Genomic DNA, 27655 nt, shown 5'->3' with positions numbered 1-27655 from the left:
CGGCCATATTTCATTCTTACAGCTTGCCCGGGTCTTTGCTTAATTCGTATCAGTTAGTCACTTTCTTATATCTATGAACAGACTTTATAATGACAATACAAAGTAGGGATAAAAGGAACTTACGTGGAGTTAAAGTAAATATTTTTTTAATGCGAAGCGTCTCAAGTATCAAGTTCAAAACAATATCCGATCGATAGGGATTAACTGAAGAGGATAAATGTCATCGTCCCTTTAATCAGTTGACGATCGATGCTGACTCGTATCTTGCAGACGCTGCTTCGCGCGAAGGTCTAATTTGTCATTTGTGACAGATCTATTTAGTCCTTCACGGGTCAACGGCAGACCTACGTTGTCTACGCGAAACCGAATCGCAACTTTTACGTAAAATATGACTTGACATTTGCAGAGATACCGAATGGTCAGTCCACTGAAATTTGAATCATTTAGGCGTCCTTAAGACCTTCGCGTTCACTGAAAGGATTCCCAGTAGCTGACACGGACCTAAAAAAAAAACTACGCTAGGCTTTGAACTAAAACCAGACACGCAGTATGCATATTAATTTTCAAATCGAGAACGAGGTTAATCATTCGCTTCGTATTAAAGGTTTTCTTATTGGTTTATTGGTTCATTGTCGGATGTTGCAGCATAGACGCGCATCTTAATCGATCATAACCTAAGAATTCTCGTTGTCACTAGAAATAAGAAGAAGAGAAACCAAAGAATTCTCCGTGTTCTACTTCTTTTATTTTCCGCAACGTGGGCCCGTGTGCTAAGGACATTCGCCCATCCAAGCAATTGGTATTTTTTAGAGCTGCGTTCAGAAACACATGGCATAGGCGAGTTCTCGACTGCCTTTCTTTGAGAACGTGTCTCGTACTTATCTGTCGACGTAGGACGCAGTTTATCAAAACAAACTCTTGCGATTTGCTGACCGACAATTATAACAAACGCGTTGCAAAACTGATATTGCGTCGCAAAAATGCTAGAGATTGCCTGGTTACCGTCCAGCGAGACGGATCGTTGGAAACAGACCCCAGATTGATAAACCAATATAACAGAAATGTATATAGAGTGAGTCCGTTAAATTCGTCGATCCGTGGTGCGAAAACCACAACTATGAAAAGTTTGCATGTGGTGTTGTATTAGAGTCGATATAAATGTCTTTATTTTAAGAGGGAAGAAATGTTTGTATTACAATATTAAAAATTAGCAGTTTTAGATTTTTCGACATAACTGTATTTCCGGTTTTCTTATATAAATGGGATCATTTTTTTATATATTAAGTTATGGTTGAAACATAATGAAAATCTGAAAGATTTTCACTTCTCAAACTTCGGTTTTAATTTTTTTATAAGTAGCGCTTATACTAACACAAAAAACGAGGACAAACGGACGTCTTTCTGAAAATCTGTGTAATTGTGTTATAAGATTTTCAATTACATTACTTGTAAATTGTTTCTGTCGCGATTTTCTCTTTCGTTTTTTATTTCACTTTTACTTTTTGAGTGACTTTTCTGAGTTTCTTTTTTTCAGAAAGGACACAGTTGCTAATTTACATGAAACATCAGATTTATTAGAAAATCCTCCTTTACGTTCACTTTCTATATAAAAAATCCATGCGTTTTTTCTTATGCGTTACCTATTAATGTTAATGTTAAACAAATCATGACCTACTTATAAAATAATTTAAACCTAACTTTACGAAGTACACTTGGGAGACGTCACTGAAATGGAAATATTGCGCTCTTAAAAAGTGTCTCAACAATGTCACATTTTGACAGCTGTCAATCCCTTTAAATAGAATCAACAAAATCAGCTGCAAAAAAAGTATTCTCTGTTCAATGTTATAATTATTATATATGTGGTGTGCCGTGATTAGAAAACTTATCATTATTTTTGCTATTTCGGTGGACCGGGCAAACAAAATTATTAGAAGAAATAATGACGAACGTTCTCTAATAACGGCACACGGCATACGTTGTTATTATAACATAGAACAGAGATTATTTTTGCTACAATTGATTTTGTTTTATCTTCCGTGCTCATCTTCTTTTTAACGGGATGCCTCGCAGTCAAACCGATGGTAAATCAAAGCCACTGAAATTCCTCTAAAACTTTCCGCATTTAACCCTTGCGGTGGCTCTAATGGGAACTTAAATCTCTGTATAGAGAAGCGAATCTGAGACAGAACATTCAAGTATTTTTATTTATCCAAAATATGGGATTATCACTGACCACGTACAGCCCTACTCCTATAAATCTAAAATACGACTCCAATAGGATGGTAATGTGCTTCGTTTATTGATAGGACCGGCAGATATTTTCCAAAAATTTTCCAAAAACGGCGCATCGGATAGTCGGATAATAGAATAGCCCCTGTATATTTTTAAAGGACCATGGTTTTCGCTCAAATCGCCAGCTCAAGTTCGCGATTCGTAAAATCACTTTCGTTTATTTAGAAGTACCGTTTCAAACGCGTATCAGTTGTACGCGAAACCGCGGCGAGTTTGGTACTCGGTGACGTCACCGCCAAGTTGATATACCTACGCGATCGGTTGACGTCGGGCTGTCGGTGGTGGAACTGGGGTGCGCTTCACTCGAGCTAGTTTCGCGTAAAACTCGCGAATCGAATTTTGACGCGATATCGACGTCGCCGTCGCATTCTACGCATCATGAAGCAGTAAGTCGGTCGCCGTGTCGAAAAAATACTGTAAAAATTGCAAAATCGCCCCAAAATCTCTAGATGGGAGAAAGAAATTTTATTAAGATTATTTCTGCAGTTGGTTTTAGTAATGTCTTTTGCACGAGTTAACAAAAAGCGACGTTTATATTGATATTTTGGCTTGCACACTTTGCACAGTTTATTAGTTGAGTCACAGTTAACGTGATTTAAGATAAGCGGTAAATTTTCCTTCTTCTTTCTATTATACTGATAGTGTTGAGGCTACTTTTGCGTTAAATATCTATGATATGAGATAGTGTATGTTTGCCGTGAAATTCCCGGAAAACTACATTATAGATTCTATTATTTCAATAGATTCTACATTTTACGCTTTTTGAAGCTGAAATCGAACACATTGAATCCGGTTTATCATTAGAACTTTGAGATTCATCATCATCAGTTATCTTCTTTTTTTTCTGTTTTACATCTTGGTGCGCAGCGAATATATTTTCTTTGTTCTATAACATCGTCCCTCACTTTTTTAAAAAAATTTATATAATTTTTGGGTATATGTTTCTTCTTTTAAGCGCCAAATTGTCTCATTAGCCTCATTTACAGCATCGCATAAAAAACAGATGTTGCCATCATTCTTCTGCCCTTAGTTTCTAAGGGTAAAGTCTGTTCATAGATATAAGAAAGTGACTAACTGATACGAATTAAGGAAAGACCCGGGCAAGGTGTAAGGATGAAACGTAAGGATGAAACATGACCGAACAGGTCCGTACTTTGCTTAGAATTTAATTATTTGGGGTTTTGTTACGAAATATATTAAACAATATTTATATATTTATGTATGTATTTATGTTTACATCTGAAATAAAATTACAAATTATTTTTATTACCTACTCAAATTCGCCGCTTAAATTAGTCGCTTAAGCGCGAGAGATTAACGTGTTTGCTAATCATAAATCATAAAAAAGGTTTCACTAAGTCGAAGTTTGAACAATAATTTTGTTTTAACGCTAAAATTTATTGCCGCCTTAAGACGACCAACCAAAACTAACCAAAGGAAATCAAAACGTGTTTTTTGACAGATCGCCATAGCAAATTACAATTTTTAATGAAACAACATAAGATAAACAATCAACTATTATTATTAAAAGAAAACACTGTTTAAAGTAAAAAGTCTTTTATTTTTCTTTTTTCTAAAACACATTAATAAGAACAGGCTTCTATTTTTCCTAATTGGTAACTAAAAACTAGATATGTTATTTTTCAAAAATGTAACTAACCAAAATACTATTTTTTTAAAAATACTCAGTGGCACGCTACTGATTTCCTTAAAAAAAGACATTTATGTGCAGATTTGATCTCTTAATTTTTATTTTAGTAAGGCTCACGGTTTTATTTAAAGAGAAATCAGTAGCGTACCGTCATGTCTGCCAAAATAGACAGGTGAAATTCCGTGCGCCCGCCACTGGTGTATTTTAAAAAAATTTGGTACACTAAATTCATTAAAATATCGAAAGTGGTATTGCGGTGTAAAGGCCCCCACAGACGTCGCTCTTTTTGAGCAATTTTACCCGCACGGGTCAAACAGCACGGCTAAACACGAACAAGGACTTCCCCCCACACATACGCGTTGTTTTGTATGTTTCGTTCAGTTTGTTTGAAATTGCGGGCAAAAATCATTGGTGATGGGTTTTACGACGACGTTAGCAGTGGCGGCCGCAGTTCCTGTTAAAATAAAATATTCTAAAAATCAAGGTTCCAAATGAGTTAAATGATGGTTACTCAAGCGAAGACAATTTTCACATGTTAATCTTTTGAATGAATTACGACTAGAACCGGGAGATTAGTTTAATTACCTGCGGATGTACGAAGACATGACAATTGTTTAGACAACACCGTGTCTTTATCAAATGTAATATTTACAAACTACCTGCTACTATATATACATAAAAATGACCATAAAACATGGCTTGTTATTTATAAAATTAGGTGCCTTTGTGATCGGTAAGTTTATTTTGGAATTTTCAACATTTAGTAGAACCTTTTGTAATACTTACCTCACTTCTACTTGCTTCGTCACCAATATTAGTAACTGTGCTCCTCGGTGTTTCTTGGTCTGTAAGGAATAATAGATATTCGTAGTACCACAAGGGTGGTTTATAGATGTCTTCAGTACTAGAACCAGATTTCTTAGATTGGTGAAGAGAAGAAGTGAATTCTCTTTTTCACGGAATCTCTCGTTGCCGGGTTATCTACTTCTTGTAACTTTTTTATCACATCTTCGTAAGCTTTTTTTTTTTTATCAGAATACTCCGTAGATTTAACCTTCCACAGGCACGGATAGCTTCTATACAGTTCTATGAATTCAATTATAAATTGCTTGTTGTAATTTCTTAAGTCAGTCATTGTAAAATCTACAGCAATATATTTTTATTCGACAATACAATTGTAAAATCACTACTCAAAACTAACACTAATTATTGCTGTGTAAAATAAGTGAGTCGACACTGATAAAAACTGTCCTTCTTAACTGTTTTCCCGCCACACACTGACAGACTTGAACGAACGCGTTTAAAAAGCACGGTTAAAGTCAAGCAGTGGCAGAGATTTTTGAACGCCAGCAAAAATGACAGATTTTGGCCACACACTGACCAGCTTATCAGCACCGTTTTAACCGTGCTGGTAAAATTGCTAAAATAGAAGAAGAAAAAGAAGAAATTAAGAGGGGAAGTCTAGCTAAAGCACTTATTTATTCGGAAACACCTGTCATCATATATTTCACTAAGATGCAGTTATGTTTCAACGGATTTACACAAAATATTTTATTTTTGAAACCTTTACCACTCTGTATCTCAAAAGTTAAGACGTTTGGGACATATGTTCATATTTTAAATTATCGACGTTCAATTAGAAAACACGCGGTTTAACGTAAAAAAAAAATGTTTGCTTAATGATGCTATTAAAACGATTATCTTCGCCTGGTTAATTCCAATAATTCGTGTGACGGCGATTAAAAAATTATCACGGAGGTCGCGCGGATAACGAGCATTCGAAAACCGCGGGCTTTTCGTTAATAACAACGGGAAATATTCGATGACGAATCAGAAGTCAGAAATGTCATCGGATTGATTGTCAGGGGCGCGTTTGCAACCAAAAAATACCACTGTCTCCAGATTGGTCGGGTTTTCCCCGAAAACTTCACGCTACTACGACGACGACACATAAATTAAATGGCGATTTGCTCACGTCCTTCACCGTGTTAAATTGCTGCATTTAAAGCGAAACTGTCGTATCTAAACGTTCTAAACCAATGTCGGCGTTCGGGACTCGATTTTTATAAAACCGTGTATATTTTAAAATTACTTTTCCCAAAAACGGAGTTTTTACTGTTTTGGACTTCCGGCTTTGGACGGCGAGGAGAAAATTCGAAAACTACATTTGCTACAGTCCGAGAAAACTATCGCTTCTCGAAAACAATTAAACAAAACACACACACACACACACATCAATTTTTTTACTTATAAGCTTACATCGTATTTTTTAAATGGAACACCCTGTATATTATATATGCGTTTAATAGAATATCTTATTCCGATTACAGTGATGCAACACACTTCATATTTTAGTACACTCGTTTTTGACAAATCGGCAAAAATAGGAAATTTTTATATGATTTCAAAGAGTACCCTGACTGATCACAACAACAATAATCATTTACGAATTAAAGTAGAACAAAAACGCTAAAAATGACAAGACACACTAAATTAAAAAAAGCTTTAACTATTCCAAATACTGCTTTGTGGGACCACAATTTTCTTGAACACATTTCTCATACATTCTATATGATGTCTTGCATTTAGTCAGATGTCTCTTAACTGATTAATTGCCTCCGTTATCGGAAGGAGTTCTGTGCACGTGATTTTTTATGTGTCCCCAAAAGAAAAATCCAATAAAGTGAAGTCGGGGCTGTTGGCTGGCCAATCCATAGTTCCGCCGTTCTCTATCCAACCCCTGGGATATTCTATGTTAAGAAAATTTTTAACTTGCACAACATTGTGAGGAGGGGCACCGTCTTGCTGCCATGTTTTCAGCGCTGGTATATTTAGGGGTTAACCTTCTATATCGTTCTATTTGATGCTCTAAAAGTTGCAAACACCACACCATACATTAATTGAGTGGTACCCCTGGTTTGTATTTCGTGTATTTGTCTAGAATTATTTAAAGACCAATATCACGTATTTTGTCTATTACAACCATCCTTGCAGTGAACGAACTTTCATCAGTGCATAAAATTATTTAAAATTTGAATTATATTTATATTCTTTCAAAACTGAGTGGATTGCTCCCCGAGAAATACCTGTCTCTTCATATGCTCTAGCAATAGATTGAACTGAGGTTGGTTTTACTTGATGAAAATCCATTTATCAGAATAAATAAGAACTAAAAGTTCAGATTTTCACGAAATTATACCATGTCTTTATCAAATGTAATATTTACAAACTACCTGCTACTATATATACATAAAAATGACCATAAAACATTAATTAATGTTGTGAGAATTTAAGTTCAGTATTTAAATCTAATTGACCGTGTCATTTTGTTAATCTTCATGGCTTCCAGTAAATTTAATTTTCTATTTTTTGTTGCTGTATGTAAAATATCAAAATTGTCGTCAAAAATGTGTAGAACTGTGTAGCACAATTAGAATCTAGAGTATTGTTTTTAAACGCTCTTTTGTGTTCGTTAATGCGTCTCTTGAAGGATACACCTGTTTGTCCAATATAAATTTTAGGACAAGATCCGCATTTCAACCTGTAGACATCTGATTTTTGAGATTTGGGACATTGTTTTCTAATAATTTTCCTATTGTGTTGTTAGTTCTGAAAGCTATTTTTAAACCACATTTTGACAAATGTTTTGAAACTTTTTCACCAGGTTCTCCTACGTATGTAATTATTTTTAATTGTTCGCGTTCTGTATTAGGTTTCGGATAAATAGAGTTTACTGTTGTCTAGATTTTATTTATAATTTTCTCTAAAATCGACGGATTGTAGCCGTTGTTCAGTGCAATTTGTTTGATGATATTAAGTTCTTTGTTGTAATTTTCTGTTGAGAGTGGCGTATTAAGAAGTCTGTGTATTAAAGAGTTAAATGCAGCCATTTTGTGTGTATAAGGGTGATTTGAGCTGTTAAGTACTACTGTGTCCGTGGGTGAAGGTTTATGATAAATTGAAAAATCTATATATATCTTATCTATATACATTTTATACACAGACTTCTTAATAATGATTTCGTTTTGCACAGTTTATTTCATATAATGATGACCAAAAGGTGTGTGCGCCTGTCAGGAACATCGACGAATGTCGCAAGTTTCAGGACGATCTTGATAGGTTTTACAACTACTGCTTAGGAAACCGACTGTTTTTAAATATTGGCAAATGTTCTTAAGTATTAAAGAAATAACTGTAGACACAAAACTGAGTTTTGAAATTCATATTGAAAACATAGTCGAAAAGTATATATATGTAAACAGAATAATAAAAATTTCTGTCCCGTATGTAAGTAAAGTGTTGTGTCTTTTGATTAATGAATCATTTGAAAATGGCGTTTTCCCAGACCAACTTAAAACAGCATTAATAAAACCGATCTATAAAAAGGGAGATCCGGAAATAATTACCAATTATAGACCAATTAGCCTTTTGCCCGGGTTTTCTAAAATATTTGAGATGGCTATTTGCAAAAGACTCCTAGAGTTTTTTAATAAACATAAAATGTTCAACAATCATCAGCATGGTTATATAGCTAATAAATCAACAGAAATCGCTATATTTCAGTTTATAAAAACAATTTTAAAACACTTGGAGGGCGAAAGAATAGCTTTAGGTACGTGCTTAGATCTTTCTAGAGCATACGACTGTATAGACAGGGACTTATTGCTCAAAAAATTGGATTTATATGGTGTAAGAGGTAATGTTCTAAAATTGTTTGAATCATACTTAATAGGAAGGAAGCAACAAGTAAGAATAACCCAAAATGGCACTAGTTATTTTTCGGATATTAAGGAAAATAGCCTGGGCATAGCACAAGGTAGTATTCTTGGTCCAATTTTATTTATTATTTTTGTGAATGACTTGTATTTAGTAACACAGTCAGAAGAAGAGAGCATAATATGCTATGCGGATGATATCAACCTGCTTGTAGGTGGAAATAATCTCACTGACGTTAGTGATAAAGGCAACGATATTTTTACAAGGGCATATGACTGGTTTCTAGGAAATAAATTGATATTAAACAAAGAGAAAACGAAGTTAATTATGTTTAGAACTAGATTATGTAGAGTTGAAATACCATTAAGAATACGGTTAGGCAAAGAAAATATTACTATTGTAAATAACACTAAATTCTTAGGTTTACAAATTGACGAATTTCTTGATTGGTCTGAACATATTGATTATCTGCTAAATAAATTAAATTCAATTTGTTATGGAATTCGAGTTGTTGCAAATTATATGAATAAGGAAACTTTAAAAATTATGTACTTTGCAAACTTTCAGTCGCGCATGAGGTATGGAATTATCTTTTGGGGGGGTAGTGGTCAACTACAGAAAATTTTCGTGGTTCAAAAGAGAACTCTTCGGACTGTCAAAAAAATGCAATTTAGAGCGAGCTGTAGAGGGGTGTTCAAGACTGAAGGTATTTTTACTGTATATGCTTTATATATTTATGAAGCATTGATATTCTTCTTTAAAAATCGAAAGGACTTCGAACCACAGATTTTTCATAGATATAATACCAGAACCCTAAATGTAAATTACCCTATTCACCGTTTAACCTTAACTGAAAGGAGTCCTTATTATATGTGCCTGAGATTGTATAATAAATTACCAAATGAGGTAAAAACAATTGCAACTCTAAAAATCTTTAAATATACAATAAAAAAGTTAGTGATAGAGTTAGAACCTTACTCCGTAGAAGATTTTTTCTGTAAAATTTAAATAATTGTAAATACGATGTAATTGAAATTTGTAACAATATCTGGTGCTTTTTCCTATTTTGACGCCGATTTCCTTTGTGTTTGGTATATTATGTTTAGGTAATGTATTTATGACACAATGTGAAATAAAGTTGATTATTATTATTATTATTATTATTATTATTATTATTATTAAAAGCGTTCAAAAAAAGTATATTTTTCTCAGGATCTTTAGGCATAATCACAATCTAATTGGTGTATCGTATCATATGTTGAAATTATCAGTTAGGCGAATAATATATAGTGGCATTTTTTTCCTTTAATGCTGGGGTGGTAATGACTAGAGTCCTGTTTTGTTCTATGCGTCAAATATATCTTCTGCAGAGAAATTATAACAGTTACTTTTTGCACATCGATATTTTCGCTGTGTCACTCAGTTCATTTAGACATCAAGCCGCAAGAGTGTTTTGCTCGGACGAAATTGGATTTATTTCTACATTCTTTCTTGTTTTTTTTTTTTGCGTTCAGAACTAGTTTTGCTTATTCTTGGAAGGTTAGAGACTCGGTGGTTCTCTCAGCTGAACCACTGTTCTAGTGTTTTTAGTCCCTCTAACCAAAACTCATGTTTGAGGTTAATTTCTGGAATCCAAAAACGCCAAAGAATTTCAAATTTTTTCGCAATGCAGAATAGATTCAATTTGCATATGGTGTCTTTTTACATCAAAATGATTAAAAATAAGCCACGTCACTATCTGTTTCATAAAATTTCCCTTAGAGCAAATGTCCGTGGGCTTAATCTGCGTAATACGGAATTGTTGCTTCACTAGGGTTTAAATTTAGTTTTCTCAGCAACAGTAACGTCTCGCAATACTTGTTCATTTTTGTTCAGCTTTTCCTATTCTTCACCTTTTATTCCTTTTGGTATTTATTGTTTATTTACGTGCTATATAAGGCTTATTCCTTAACAGAATCTAGGTTGCTGTATGTTTTCCTAATTTACTTACACTAATGTATATCTATTGTAATTTTTCATGCATTTAGCAATAAACGTTATTATTATTATTATTATTACATGGAGAATATCCATGGATGATCCATTTTGCAATTAAAATAAAAACTTTTGGCCAATAAACAAAACACGAAACGACTATAGCATAACCTTAAATACAAAAGTAATAGGTGTTGTTCTAGTCCGTTGTATACTGTTAATGACAAATAAAATCTGATTTTTGTGAAGATACAAATACATAAAATATGTAAATCGAATAGAAAATCAGGTCGTGTAAACGCACTTTTCTAAAAATATTTATATTTACCGTATAAATTCTACCCAAAAAGTTTCTTTGCAAATGTGTCCGTTGGAAGGCAAACTTTTCCATGGCGAAGATGCTACAGTACGGCGAAAAACAACTCGATTTTCGCGCTTAAACAGATTGCAACGTTGTAACTAATCTCAACCAAAACAATGGCGCTCGATCCTGAGGTCGCGCTTACGTAATACGCGATATGCTTTCATAGATAAATGGTTTTGACCCAGTGACTGGGCTAAAAAATTGTGGTAACCTAGAGTCATATAGGCCGGGCTAAAACGGTTATTTGAAAGAAAATAATCAGCAGGTATTTTGGGAATTATTTATTATTATTATTTATTATTACGGTATTAAGGCGTTGTTGTTTTGTTAAATATTTATTTAAATCATTTATCAACACATCACATAAACAAAATAGTAAAAAAAAACAAAATAAAACAAAACAAAAAAATTAATTTTAATATAGGAGTCGACACGACAGTAAGAACATATAACAGAGCATACTATACGTTTCTATACAAAGTATTAACGAATTTCTCATTTTCTATACCGAAAGAAAAAAGGCCACATCAGGTAACAAAGTAAGGAACGTAGGCTGACTTTTAATTTTTAGAGTCTCTTACCTTCTCAGAATTCCTTACCCTAATAATCTAATTACCGAGAACCTGGTCGTTCTGGTAATAAGCGGTTATGTTAATGCCTTTATCGGGATGTATAAAAGCACACAATGGTTTCAATCAGTTCTAATTTGACTTGAGTAACCGAAAAATGTCATCTCTAGATCATAAAGTGGCTTTAATTCGGGATATAGAACGGGAAGAAAAGAAAAGTGACGTCGATACCGGACTTACACCGTCGACTGTATCCACGATTTGGAAGTGTAAAGAAAAAAATCACTCAGGCTGAAGCGCAGGCAGTTCTAGTAAATAACTAAGAAAGCCAAAATTTGAATATTTGGATTGGGCAGTGTTGCAGTGGTTCCAACAGCAACGTCTTAAAACCTACCGTAAAACTAAAAGCAGAAAAGTTTGGTGAACAGCTTGGCATTATCGATTTCAAGGCTTCGGAAGGATGGTTGGGGAAGTTCAAACATTACGGACAGATAATTGGGAGAAAAGTACCCTGCTGACGACATTTTTAACGCTGACGAACCTGGTATTTTTTACAAAATGACGCCAGACAAAGCTCTTAAATTTGGACGCGGAAAGGGAGCGGGTGGAAAACTTTCTATAGAACGTATAACAGTGTTAGTACCTGCCAATATGAGTGGGAGAGAAAAAACCAAGCAAGTCGAGACGGGAAAATCAACTAACTCACTATATTTTAAGGTCAAGCGTTTGCCGGTCACTTACAAGGCAAACAAGTCGGCACGGATGACAGCGCAAATTTTTGAAGAGGAGATACGGAAATGGGATGCAAAATTAAAGGGGAGGAAAATATTACTTCTCTTAGATAACTGATTAACTAACAAAACAGCAAGGGTATTCCAGCCGTTGGACCAGAGCGTAATAAAAAGTCTTAAGAGTCGATACTAGAAACACATTTTAAAGGAAATGATCGAGTCCGAAGACAAATTGTCCATTAATATGGTAGATGCAGTCAACTTTATTAGTAAATCTTGGAAAGAGGTGACAGCAGAAACAATTCAACACTCCTTTCGTCATGCAGGACTTATTACCGAGACAGAATGGGAACATAACTTGGAAGATGATCAGCCACTTAAGCGAGTGGATTAAGCAGTTTCAAATAACAATTGCGTTTACAAGTCAGGAGTTGCAAGGAAGCCATATTGCAACAAGCAAGGAAGGGTGAGGAAGAGCACTAAGAGGAAGAAGAAGATGAAGAAGTTGATCTGGGACCAGCACCAAACATTCAACAAGCTCTATATTCAGTTAAGCTGCTAGAACATTTTTTTTATGTGTCATGGGGAAGATGCCCCTCTCGAAGGAATGGTGAAAATACAAAGTACAAAGTACGAGATGCGTATTGGCATACTAAAAAAATTAAAACTCCCTATAGCGAAACTTGCACCATATCTATTTATTTTGCGGCATATTGATTTGTATTGTATTTATATTTGTATGATCATTATCTTTTAACTTTTGATCTCTTAATGGAGAGATTGTTTTATAATACGACCGCGATCTCCGCTTCGTAAATGCCATTTGGTGAACAGGAGATCAAACACGTCACGACTATGGGCGGCTAAAAATAAGGATTCAAGTCGCAGTGCAAAATGGGTCGGAAATTCGCGTTGCACCTAATTGAGCTGTGTAAAATTGGCCCCGAGTCCCAATATACAGGGTGGCTTACTACTTGCAGTGCTAATGATTACAGAGTGTCTAATTTCCCTATTTTACTAAAATATCCGATAAGCAATTATTTCTTTCTACTTATTTTTCACTTCACAAATTACTTATATCTTATGGAATAATTGGTTGGGGTGCTGTCTATCATACAATTCTTCAGCCCCTTTACGTAATACAAAAAATTATATTTAAGTTACGAGGTTCACGCCAAAATTTCACGGCCTGACCTAGATGCAGCTCCTCGCACATTACTAAGCTTTCTGATATAGGTGTTCGTCGAATCCTGCATGATCATTTAGGTGTGCACAAGGTTAGCGCAAGATGGGTTCCTAAAAACCTTTCGGCTATTGAAAAACAACGCCGTGTCGAGTGTGCGCGGTCTTTTTTGGAACTCTGTGGGTCGGAACCCAAGCCTGTGATAGAAACTATTGTGACTGGAAATGAAACTATGGTTCTCTATGACCCTCTATCGAAAAAAGAATCAATGGAGGGGTGTCGTAAGGGTGAAGCACCTCCAAGAAAATTCAGAGCCTGCCAGTCAACAGAAAAGGTGATGGCCACGATCTTTTGGGATTTTGAAGGAATTCTTTTGATAGACTTTAAAGAAACTGATACCACAGTCAATGGTAAATATTACGCAACATTATTACATAAATTGCGAGACTGAAGTGCGTGTAAAACGTCAAGGAAAACTGACCAGAGGCGTGCGTCTTTTGCACGATAATGCACCTGTCCGTACTGCTGGTGTTGCACAAGCTGCCATTTTAGAATGTGACTTCCAACAGATATGGCCCCCAGAGACTATTATTTGTTTGGATATTTGAAAAAGGACTTACGTGGACAGCGGTTTAACGACGAAGTTGAGTTAAAAGAGGCTGTTTTAGCTAATTTTGCAGACAAACCAATAGAATATTCTCATATAATAAAATAAAATAATAAAAAATTGTTACTCTACCTTGTTTCTTTCATATTCAGGCCGGGAAATTTTGGCGCTGCCTTCATAAATCTGCGATATCCATCTGACTTAATTTTTACTCAATTTCATACTTCACATATAAAAAAATCATATTATAAATCATGCCTTTTCTTCTTAATAGAAAATAATTTACTGGTTAATTCAAAAACTCACGTGTATGAGACACGCTTTAAACTTGGAGGAAATTTAACTTCACAAAAAACGCATTTGGACAAAAAAATTAATACTACGCACGACCCCTAGAACTGAAAAATAAAAGTGGCTTATTGCTGCTAAATTGTAACTTGAGTTTCTACGTGGATATTTATTATAAGTCAAATTCGCAGATTCATTAATGTATTGTAACTATATAAAATCGTTTCTTTTTTTTGTTTTGGTAGAATATGTTTTTTTTTCTTCATATTATATATTAGATGGGAAACATAATTAAATTAATTTGCGTTTACTTTTTATTAATATTTATTTAATGTTTACATTACAATAAGTTGGTAAATTGTATATTTTTATTGATTTAAATAAATATTTTTATCGTTCGAAATCGACATTTTCAAATTAGTGAATGACGCAACTTAATTGTGCCTCAATTGGGCATATTTTTCAAAGATTCTGTTCATACACTTCATATTCTGTCAGCAATCCAGAAGTTTTTTTGGTTTTAATTAATATTCACCTATATTTCGGCGTTCTTACTTAAATCTTGATGACCATTCAGAACAAAGCGTTTAGGTATTAAAGTATCTACGCTATTTTTGAGCAACCTGTATAAGAGCCCTCGGGACCTTTTATTTCACCTTATTTCTAGAACATTTTGGAGTACCGCAAACTCAAAATAAAACGAGATGAAATACACCGTGCATTTTTAATCGCATCAAACGTCTACGTATGACCGCAAAAGTGCTCTCAAACCCACACGAGTTTCGATCTGAAGTGCGTTCACATGACCTCAATTATTCGCTCAAGGGTTCACACGAATTAATAACGATAGACGTTGTTTCTATTGTTTCGAAGAATGTAATTTTTCGAATCGCCCCGGTATTATGCGGGTATACACTTTTCAGATCGTTCCGGTTCAGAAAAATCCACTACGTCCTGGCAGCCACCGTACTGGTGGCTTTGGTGATATTTCTGATGCTGTACTTTTTGCTCAAACCAATCACGACGATAAGGGGAGCCGTGGTTACCAACGGTCGCGGTTGTTCCGCCATTGGGAAGTGAGTATGTCGGCGCCCGGTTTATTTGCTTAAGAATAATTTAATCTAAATTCGCAAAACGCAGAAAAAAATCGCGTATCGCAGATAAAACGAACCTCGAGATAGTAATTATGCGCTCCATCACACCGCAGATTGGGTTATCTAATAAAAGTAAACAAAAGGATACGTTAATTTTTGTTGTTGTCGTATTATTTGCCGACCTTTCGTTGGAATGCCGCCTTTAAACTTTATAATCAAATTAGATCTCGTCTGTTACATTTACGAGTTTTATTCAAAACGCCAGCAGATGTTGTTATGACGTTCGCGCATAAACAAAAGTCACAAAACACAGAACGATCATAGATCGACGAAAACTGGCGTCTGTTTCTTCTTCTTTTTTGCGCTGAGAGTCACACTTCGACGCGCGCGCTTGAACGACGAAGTCTTTTAAGACCATTTCTAATACGCAGTGATGGCATAATGTCCTTCGCTTCCTCTTTAACTTTTAAACCGTCTGGTATATTGCGATGAAATTTGTCATGCTATTGTATAAGACAATTCTTTATGTTGTCCATATTTCCATAAGTCGAATTTCCATAGTTTCGGTTAACATTTTTTTTTGGAATAGTGACGCTTTATTTTGAAAGCCACATCGATTTTCAACACATTTTCAAATGGCGACTAATAATTTATTTTTTGTTTTTTTAATTCTGCCACGTGACTTAGTTGCAAGCTACAATCATTAAGTTAGCAGAAAAAAGCAGAAATAAAAAGTAAATTTTATCTAAGACCTGGTAGAAACGATGCAATTTCTACATGTATTCTGCATATATTTTGAGCAGATATGTTGAATGTTTCTCAGCAACCACAGTTGTTTTCACAATCTGAACTTAATGATTTCGTGAGCGACTTAAGTTTACCTAAGGATCTTTCCGAAATTTTGGCAGCTAGACTTAAGATTACAGGTATAACAGGTTGCCGTATACAACACTTCGATAGTTAACTATCACAACAACCACAGTAGCACTAGATATGAATGAAATATGCGCCATGAAGATCATTAATACCAAAACGACTTATTTTATTTATCAATATTTGTTCAAAGTTACTCAAGAACAATTCAAGATCATCAACACTCACTTCTTGTGCACCCCACAAAATCGATCAAAGGAACAACATTCTCTAAATCTACGAAATCTAGACGCTTCACGTTGAAATCAGACCACACTGCCAGAGCTACACCTCCCCCTCTAGTTGTACCCGTTGCAACAAAATTCCGATCTTTTCTTAGAACAGTATAGGTATTTGGAAATAACTCACTACTATTCACACTCGACCTCAACCAGCTTTCAGTTATTGCTATAAAGTCGTAATCAGACGAAGACACCGAAGGGTAAAATTTCGAAACTTTAGTGTTCAACCCTCTTGCGTTTTGGTAGTACAGCAGAACATCATTATGTTTTCACATAATTTTAGGGACACCATTCACATAATTTAATTTGCTTTGGTATAATTTGGTATATAATATTTGTTTGACATAAAGATTGGCCGGCACAAGACGTTAAAATTTATAGGCTATTTTTAACAAAGCGTTTCGTTTGTTTGTTGTACCCATATTGAAGTTTGCACAATGGAAATATTCTTGCTTCTGTTGCTCATTCTGTGCAAATTGCAGAATCCTGTAAATCTGGAACTACGTCAGAATATACGAAGTACCCGTTTTTGTATGGGTGGCACAGTAGCAACAAAAAAGAACTGACCAAAAAGGGCGAATTTAATTCCTGGATCAAAGATGGAGCGTGTTTTATATAATAAAATGTCCAGCTCTCTCAGATGGAAAAATAAAACAAGGAACTTTTGTGGGTGCTTAAATAAGGCGATTAATGAACGCTCAAGATTTTTAGAATAATTTTTTTCTAGGAAACAACAAATATCCAAATTACAAATACATTGTAGAAAACATTTAGGGAAATTTAGGGAAATCGATTTTTGTTTAGTGTTGCTAACGTTTCGCTAATCATCCCGTTGGTTTCTTCAGAGCTTGACTGAAACTGGCTCGCATTTTACTCTGTACCTGCTCACACCGTCTCAGACAACTGATTTCCATAGATTACATGCAAGAATTTTAGTTTTATCGAATAAAATTTTATGTCCGGTTTCGTGATTATGTTCGCCAACTGCTGATGAGTTTATTTGTGTTCGTCTTAATGCTCTTTTATGTTCTTTGAGCCTAGTTGACATTTTTCGTCCTGTCTCGCCAACTGCTGAGAGATTTTTGGACAAGTGGTAAATCTGGTTTTGACGTAATATTTCTTTAGAACTTTTGATATGTTTCATTGCTATTGGAAGGCTGTGATGAAGTGTATTTTGTAATGGAACGCTTAATATCTTTAATGTGGAAATTATTAGAAAGGTATCGGTCTGTGTGCGTAGGTTTTCTGTAAACATAATGACCCAATGATAGGTCTGATTTTATATTGATAAGAATGGGAATGGGAGGTTGTTATTAGTTTCTATTTCAATAGTAAAACGTACGAGGTTAGCGCCATAATTTTCCTTTGTCTTCTTTTAAATATATATCTTAGTAGGCTGCGAGAAAAAAATTGAAGTCTTGAGTCAAATAGTTTTTTATTCACAGCATTTTAAACAAGACGTGTCCGAAAAAATGTCGCAAATAACGGAAATTGAGTATAGAGCAGTCATAAAGTTTTTAACAAAAGAATGGTTAGCACCTAAAATTATTAAAGAAAGGCTGGATGGTGTGTACGGCCAAAGATCTCTTTCGTATTCTGTAGTGAAAGAATGGGCAAAACGTTTTCGAATGGGGCAGAAGTCCCTTGAAGATGATTCAAGAACTGGTCGACCAGTGGAGGTCATAACGGAAGATATTGTTGCAATTGTGGAAGAGGTGCTATTGAGTGATCGACGTTTAAAGGTCAAGGAAATCTCAGAAATTACTAAGCTTTCTGATACAAGTGTTCGTCGAATCCTGCATGATCATTTAGGTATGCATAAGGTTAGTGCAAGATGGGTTCCTAAAAACCTTTCGGCTAATCAAAAACAACGCCTTGTCGAGTGTGCGCGGTCATTTTTGGAACTCTGTGGGTCGGAATCGAAGCCTGTGACAGGAGATGAAACTATGGTTCTCTATTATAACCCTCTATCGAAAAAAGAGTGGCGTCGTAAGGGTGAAGCAGCTCCAACGAAATTCAGCGTCTGCCAGTCAACAAAAAAGGAGATGGGTACGATCTTTTGGGATTTTAAAGAAATTCTCTTGATAGATTTTAACGAAACTAATACGGCTGTCAATGGTAAATATTACGCAACATTATTACATAAATTGCGAGACTGCATATGCGTAAAACGTCGAGGAAAACTGACCAGAGGCGTGCGTCTTTCGCACGATAATGCATCTGCCCATACTGCTGGTGTTGCACAAGCTGCCATTTTGGAGGGTGGGTTCCAACAGATAGTTTATCCTCCCTTTATTCCAGATATGGCCCCCAGCGACTATCATTAACGACGGAGTTGAGTTAAAAGAGGCTGTTTTAGCTCATTTTGCAGACAAACCAAAAGAATGCTTTTTTAAAGGGATTGAGTTGTTAATAAAGAGATGTAATAAGTGTATTGAAGTTAAGGGGGATTATATTGAAAATTAATAAAAAAAATGTTACTCTACTTTGTTTCTTTCAAATTCAGTCCGGGAAATTTTGGCGCTGCCCTCATATATTAGGGTGTATAGAGTTTAAATGTCTAAGAAAATCTACTAAGGATTCCAGACCATGAGGCCAAATAACAAAAGTAACATCGACCTAGCGTTTCCAAATTTTGGTTTGAGGATGACGTTATGGTCTCTACAAACGAAAAAACGAAAAGCTTGTTAATTTTTCAAAGAACCTTCCACGGGCTACTGTAATACTTTTTATAAAGCTTCTGGATTCCTCCTGAGTAAAATGCGAGGCAGTTTCAGTCAAGCTCTGAAGAAGACAACAGGATGATTGGCGAAACGTAAGCTAGTTTTATAAAAAGGACTTAACTATGGTTTAAGACTTTGTTATTTAATTTAGAATTTTGAATTCGGTTTTTGTGCTTATACTAATAAAAATGGTGTTTAAATAGACCTACATTTTCATTTTAAGGGTGATAAAAATCCTTCAGTATTCCTAATTGATACAGAATGAAATTTTAGATCCCGATAGCTTAAAAATTCTTTTTCTCAGCTCGATTCTGGACAGCGGCGGCTCCGTCGCGGACGCGGCCATCGCCGCCCTTTTCTGCGAAGGTGTTTCGATGCCCTTCAGCATGGGCCTCGGGGGCGGTTTCCTGCTGACCATCTACGACCGGCAGACGGGGCTCGTCGAATCGCTCGATGCGAGAGAAAAGGCACCCGCGGGGGCCCACGAGAACATGTTCAACGGAAGCGCTGAACTCTCACTAAGGGGAGGGCTCTCCGCAGCAGTCCCTGGGGAGTTGAGGGGCTACTGGGCATTGTACAAGAAGTACGGCTACCTGCCGTGGAGGGAACTGGTCGAGCCCACCATCCAGTTATGCAGGAACGGGATCTACGTCACCGCGTACTTGGCAAGGAATTATCGAGAGAAGAGAGACCTGATTTATGCGGACCCCGTGTTAAGGTGAGCCGCAGAGGGTCCACTTTCGAAAAAAAAAAAGCATTCAAAAGAACATAATTCTGATTTACGGTGATTTATAGTCACTTACCCAAGATTTACAATGTTTTATTAACGATTTAACGGAATTATCGTAATTATCATCATTTTTTAAAAATGGAATGTCCTATACATTATAAATTTAAATCGTAGATTTTTTTTTCTGATTTCAAAAACATATAGTCTATTGACATTTCATTTAGCCGTTTTTGTGATATTTCAATTTAAAAATAGTTATCATTCGATTTCTGGACAACAGCCATTTCGTTTAAAAATTGTCAAGTTTGCCTTGATAGCAACCGTATTATGTATGTTTGCAATTGTTTTAACAATGTTCTACGTCTGACAACTAATCAAAACTAAAGATCTACAGCTTAAGTTAAATAACTCAAGATATTTCCAATGGGTTATATTGAGGAAGAAAAAGGCCAAATAACAAAAATTAAATAAAAGAAAATGAGAATTTTCTACGCAAAATAATATTTCCGGATGAGGCTTTGTTCAACAAGCGAACGGATGATATCCCGGAATATAGTGTCATCACGCGATACTCCTTTGATCGGATCGTATATTGCAGAGACATTTTCTTCGATCCGGACACTAACGACACCTACGTCGAAGGTCAGTACGTGAAACGGCTGAGACTCGCCCGTACGTTGGAAGTAATCGCCAACGAAGGCGGAGACGCCCTGTACACCGGCTCGCTGGTCGAGAGTCTCGTCAAAGATATCGAGAGCAAAGGCGGCATCATAACCGTGGAGGACATGAAAAATTACACGTACGCTTTCGCGCAAAAACGTCTATTTTTGCCGATAAACCTAATAAAAGGTAATTTTAGACCGATCTGGCAAGAACCGATAACGACCCGTTTGAACGGTAATTACACGGTTCACACGACGCCGCTGCCCGGTTCCGGCGTGATTTTGACGTTTATCTTGAACATCCTAGACGGGTTCTTGAACGCGACGCAGCCGTATTCGACCGAGACGTTCCAAAGGATCGTGGAGAGCTTTAAGTTTGGTTACGGCAAAAGGACCGAGCTGGGCGACAGTCTCTTCGTCGAGGGTATCGAGGATGCAAGTTTTTTTTTTTTTTTTTTGGGCTTTGCCTACTAAACTAACAAGCGGGATATAAGTGTGTTTTCGATCTTTTTATTAGTACAAAGTAACAATTTAATAAAGCATCAGTCACTTTAAAAAATCATCACTATAGCTAATGTCGTCACCTTGTTTACCTAGTAGTTCAATATTTTCATCTTTTATTACTCGTTTTTCACAGTTAGACCAGCTTCGTACTGATATTTTAGCTACCTCTGGTCTATATTACGTTTATAGAGTCATCACTAAATTTTGGTGCAGTGTTATGTCTTCTTATATACGCTTTCAACTCAAACGGGTTAAATATAAACTGATAGCGGGGTAATTTCAACATTTCATGTCCTTTTTGGTTAGTTAGTTAGATTAATTTCTTCTTTATTTGAAGAAGTATTTGGATTTTTTCTAATTTGGTTTGGAAACGAAAATCCATTTTTTTCAAAAAAGCACGCAACGACTCTATGACACAACTAGTGTTTCAGTCTGTCAGTACTTTTTTATGCAGTTCTTGTAGGGTTCAAACACGAGGGGAACATCTGCTTCATTCCACGGTGTTAAAAAACACTAACCTTTAAAAATGTTTAATTTAAGATTCTAATAATTATTTATCTGAATTCTTATGTCGTACCTCTATCTGCCGCGAATATAGTATAGAACAATACGGAATTCATGGAATAGTTCTGAACTCGTTCAGATAGTTCTTAACAAATCATAGGCAGTATGTTCAGATAAGGCAGGAGAGGGGCAACTTGTGTCAAATTAAAAAAATTGTAGATAGAGGCTTACTGCCCTGTTTTATTTATCCTTTTTATCAATGAACTTTCTGCTCACCTCTGTAGTTTGGGTCTTTCTGTGAATGTCTGGTCCGGCGGAGAAGCCGTTGAAAATTTTTAGGACTAGAGCTCGACGAAACCCTATCTTGGGAAACTCAACGCCAATGCTTTCTTCAGAGCTGCATAGTTATTGTTTCCTAATAAAAAAATTAAAAACTGTTTTGAACTGGAGCAGTAGTAATGTAAACATTTTCAAATCCAAACCTTAAAAGAATATTTTACCTATTAATGTTTGTCATCACTGTATCGTTGTACTTTCTATTATTTAATTTTAATAATAAATAATAATAATGCGGCTCGAGTACTGTCAAAGCGACAGATGCACTATATTTTTGGTCGTAATATACTAGGCAATTTTCCTGCGCAACCCGTATAAACACTAACGAAAAATGATTCTTTAGCTCGTCGCAAACCTAACCTCGAAATCGTACGCCGATGAAATCCGCAAGCAAATATCAGACACCGCGACGTCTAACGACGCTTCGTATTACGGTGCGAAGACGACCCTCACCGAAGACCACGGTACAGCCCAGGTGTCCGTGCTCGCTCCCAATGGGGACGCCATTTCAGTTACCAGCACCATCAACCAAGTGTAAGTCGCCAAAAACAACGACATTAAAACATTAAGAAAACGACGCGAACTAAGAAAATGCCAATATTTAGCGATTGTTTGCGGCGAAAATTAGCCTTTAGATATTCTACTAATTCTGGTAACTTTGTTATGAGTAGAGATACAAAGTCGGTTCAATTACCAAACTGGTAGCAGTTCTTCCGCTGATTACGATGGTGAAAACAGAAAACCAGTTTACTGTCGGATTTAGAAAAAAATGAGGAAAACGTACTATTTTTAAATGGTACACCCTGTATATTTTTTAACCTAGTGGAATATGGAAGAAATACCTAAGGGCAGCTAAGGCCAACTTATTTTATAAATAATAATAAAACGTTTGCATAAAAACAAATTTTTTGGTATATTATCAATTCTTATCAAGCCGTTCTCTTTTGTTTTTATTGTCGCTAAAACATTCTTCTAAAAGTAAAAAACACACAATTGGCTGTGATACTTGTTTTGGCTGTCATATACGGGGTGTGTTCAAAAAGTAAGATGACTTTTGTAAATGGGCGGGCTAAGATGTTTTTTTGTTATGTTGGTATACATGTCTCTCATACATCTCGGACCCCTTCGTTACAAAAAAAAATAATTCTCAGAGTTTGCAAGGGGCTTTTAAAACGTACGTACTTATTACGTAAAATATGAGATTTTAATAGATTTCACATATTGTGAATCTTTTTGAAAATGTGCTTGTAAAAGTCAAGTTCGTTATTTTAACTTTTACAAGTTATAGAATTGTCAAAGCCTGGTTAAAGGTTGTACTAAAAGCTATTCTTTAGTACACTCCGAAGATGAGTCTTGCAGTTCTGTGGTGTTTATATCATTCTCAATAGTAAGTCCTCCAGTGGTGTCCCGGGGGACACCCCATCAAAGAGTATTTAAAAAAAAAACTTACTTCACTGATTTTAGACAAGTTTTAAATTCAACTATTTTATCTTTTGGTAAAAATAAAATGACCGTTGCACATGATTTTTGTTGTGATTTGGCGATATGTGTTAGGTTTTTTTTGTTTACTAAACCAGCTCTGAAAAAAAAACTTAAAAACATGAAACATTACATTAAAAAATATATCCATTTATTTATCTCTTATTAAATGTCTCCGGACCAGAAATTAATTAATTTTTTTCCAAATTAATTGCCTAATTTGGAAAAAAAAACTTGAAAAACAGCGGTATTTTTATATATTTTTTGCAGAGGTGCCCAACACATCACTGGATTCTATAATATTTACGTATTTACAACCAAATTAATATCTCACCCTTGAAGATAACAAAACATATCAACAAAAATTCACATTAAAAAAAAAACGATTTAAAAAACCTTTCAGTTCATTTAGTCCTTTCTGGCTGTGTATATACGTATTTTTTAATTTTCAACTTATAAAATATAAACAAACGTACGTTTTGTTTTATTATTCATTTTTTCAAAAATGCTGGTGTGCCGACGATTGTGTGCGATGGGCGAACGTCTCTGACTTATTGGCCCTGCATGCAGATAAAAAGAAGAATCAATTATGCCACGGTTTTGTTGTGTTGACTGAAACGGATTAATTTTTATAGTTTTGGCGCTGGGTTCGCATCGAACAGCACCGGCATAATCCTCAACGATGAAATGGACGATTTTTCGTCTCCGAGCGTCACCAATGGGTTCGGGATACCACCATCCGCCGCGAACTACATTAAACCCAACAAGCGACCCCTTTCCTCGATGGTACCGTCAATCATCTTGAAGGACAACGACGTGGTACTTGTCACGGGTGCCGCGGGCGGTACCAAAATCACCACCGTCGTCGCCCAAGTGATCGTCAAACACCTCTGGTTCGGTATCGACCTGAAAGACGCCATCGAAGAGAAGAGAATCCACCACCAACTCTTCCCGATGCAGATAGAATTGGAGGAGGGCTTCGATGACGCTGTAAGTGAAAGGGGGCGGAGCCAGTTTTCGTAGTACTTCATTTGTTTTTGTTAGTATCCCGACGTGGTTAGAGATTTGGTCTCGTTCGGTCATAATTTCACTCTAACCCCCACCACAAACGGGTTTTCCGCGTTGACGAGTATTTCGGCGAAGGACGGCAACATTGTAGCAGCGTTTGACAGCAGACGCGGCGGTTACGTCACGTACAACGTCGGGTAACGGCTCGGGTCCGCGATCGGAGGGAGACAATAAAAGATCTTATTTATTACGTAAATTATTGATTCTAGTTAAGGTTGCCTTTGTGACGGTACCGAAAAGTATCCAGGAAATCGTCGCCCAATGAAAAATTCATGATACAAAACTTTGGATCACGAAATTCGATATAAAATCGTTATCAATTTTAATAAGATCTTATGGACGATTTTTTTTTGTAGAAAATGACGATGTTTGAACCCCGTTAAAAGAATTGTTTTTAAACATCTTATAAGATTTTATACGGGGTGTTCGGAAATCGAGTTCGGAAACTTGGATGAAAGATTCAACGCGGTAAAATAATAGTAATAGTAATAATAATAATAATAATAAATAGTCTTTATTAGCATTACATGGGCGAAGTCTGGCATTACAACTACATATAAATTACAAGTATGTATGAAATTACAAAATAGAATGAATGATATACATGTATTGCAACGGATTATTTTACATTAAGTAATTGTTTTTTTAAATGTAAGCTAAAATTTTTACATGAACCAAGTAACTTTGATTTGATTCCGCTATTTAAGGAGTCGAACAAGCTTACAGCATTATATGCAAAAGAACATGGAATTTTTTTTGTTTTGTGCTATGGCATAGTGAGTGATGATTGGTGTATTAGATTCAAGACATGAATGGATTTCCTAAATTCTAATTTGTCATGTTGGAATTTATTACACGTTTCAACCAGCATAAAAGTTATATTTGAAAACGTCTTTGATTTTTAACCAATTGAATCTTGAAACTTGAATAAGATTGCTGTCAACGTATAATTTCATTTTGGACTTCAAACTTTTCCTCTTAGAGGCAAAAATAATGACACTACACTTTGATGGATTTAAACGTAAATTACGACCCTCCGCAAAGGTGGGTCCAAATCCTTGTTTAATCCTTGCTGTAATAAATCACTTAAACTTTTTTTTATTTTTTTATTCTCAATTTCAATATTCCTGATGGGCCATAACCGTAGCAGTCGTATAATATGCACTTTTAATACAAACTAATTTTCAACAACTTAAAACAAGAGTAACAATTTTTGAGGATTTGCGATTCTGCTTAAGACAATCTGTTCCATTTTACAATATCAGTCTAAATAAATAAAATATAGGGGAAAATAATAAAAAAGTACCCTCTACCCAAGGACTTCCGTAAAACATCATCGGAATATCTGACCGGACAGAAGGTGTTTCAGCTAAGGGACATCCTTAAGACGTCTCAAGGATATACGATGTTACTAATTGAAACGTCCACAGTATATCAGATAGGTATGTCTTTAGGATTCTTGTTAAATCATCCTAGGGATATCCAGATATACTAGTTGAGACGTCGTTAGTATATCCGACTGTGAGGATATATGATCTTATATAGATATACCACTACTATACTACTTAATTATTTCCAACGGCCTATGAGAAGTACTGGAAAGGTAATGTCCAGTAGTCCAATTAGTTGTAGGACTACAAAAATTCTATCCCAGCATTTGGTACTCGCGTGTGATGAAATTAACCTATTGGTGAAGTCATCACTTGAATAGCAGGCAGTTTTTTCCAATTAATCCTTAAGTTTGCTTTTGATGGTATAAGTGAAGGACTGCACATCTGATTTATTTCTATTTTAGATATGAAAAATTTTTAAGTAATCTAAAGTATTTAAAAAATAGAGTAAGATACTATATCTTGAACTAAATTCTAAAAGAATTATTAATATTTGACAGGCTTTCTAACATTTTTTGATGAAAGTAGCTTTTTTCAGCCAGCTATTGAATTATCACATTCTTTTGGTGTTTGTGATGTGTTTGCCTTCTTATCCGCACCTGAAAATATTTTAGTTTTGAGAAACAGGTTTTATGTATCTTTAGTTTATAAAAAAATAAATAAAAAGAATGAGACTGGTATCTTATATGTTTAAAGTTAGTTCTTCGGTAATAATAATACCACAAAAAAATAACTGAAATGAAAGCAAAGAAAATACTCAAAATATACGCCAAGTCGCCGTATACCTTATACCGCCAACAAAAACAAGGCTGGAAAGATGGCGGGCGACCAGACGGAGGAGAAGCCGACGAGACTCGAGCGAGTCCGACACGGCACGACCGCGAGTAGTTGCGTCATTGGATGCAGCCGAACCGTGTTGTCAAATGTGATCTGATAAACAAATATATTATTTTTACGTTTTTGTAATTTTTTCACTTAGATGAATGCGTATTTTCTGTGTATAATAAAAACAAGTTGATTTTAACGAGTTAAGGTTTTCTTCACATAATTAACGGTTTGACGGCTTTTTTAGGACTTGCCAATACTGACATCGATGTGGATGTGCACAAAAACGTGGCCAATAACATGTCTCCCAAAACACCACAAATCTAATAAAACTGAGTATTTTCCTTCTCAGTTGTTCAAAATTTCACTTTTTAGGTTTCTATTGCAAACTTTCCCATTATGGCCTTTTTGAACCATTCCTTCAAGTTTCCGAACTCAATTTCAGAACACCCTGTATAAAATAACGCGCTCTCGTGATAAATTGTAAGATGCGAAAACGCAATGCTCTGATTCTGCGAATTAGCGATGATGCCAAGTCTCACGAATTCCGCTTCCGCGTGGTTTCGAGATACCATCACTTTCGACGTTACCGGTTTCCGGGGTACCATCACACCCTGTACATAAATATATATATTATGAGAATCCGACGTCTTTTATTTTTGTCGCCGTGATTATCCTTCATTTGAAATTCAGTTCCTTATCGAAAACACCTCTGCAAATGCACATTCGTTTAAACGCGAAGCCCAAATACTTCAGATAACGATATCGTGTCGGTCGTAATGTATTCCCATCTAACCAACTAGACCT

The 27655-nt window shown here is 35.6% G+C and overlaps 1 protein-coding gene across 1 annotated transcript; it reads left to right on the top strand.

Annotated features, from left to right (window-relative positions):
* Positions 1–2497: 2497 nt before the first annotated feature.
* Positions 2498–27484, top strand: LOC132699747 (glutathione hydrolase 1 proenzyme-like). The gene is made up of 8 exons (XM_060666620.1): positions 2498–2681; positions 15302–15454; positions 19654–20067; positions 20678–20878; positions 20939–21176; positions 22429–22619; positions 24200–24554; positions 24609–27484. The coding sequence occupies exons 1-8, from the start codon at positions 2674–2676 to the stop codon at positions 24771–24773; spliced, it is 1725 nt and encodes a 574-aa protein (XP_060522603.1). The 5' UTR covers positions 2498–2673; the 3' UTR covers positions 24774–27484.
* The last annotated feature ends 171 nt before the right edge of the window (positions 27485–27655 follow it).

Source organism: Cylas formicarius, unplaced genomic scaffold (assembly GCF_029955315.1).
Source record: "Cylas formicarius isolate icCylForm1 unplaced genomic scaffold, icCylForm1.1 PGA_scaffold_3__17_contigs__length_32017465, whole genome shotgun sequence".
In the NCBI taxonomy this organism is placed as follows: domain Eukaryota; kingdom Metazoa; phylum Arthropoda; class Insecta; order Coleoptera; family Brentidae; genus Cylas; species Cylas formicarius.
This window is presented reverse-complemented; position numbering and strand designations above follow the sequence as displayed.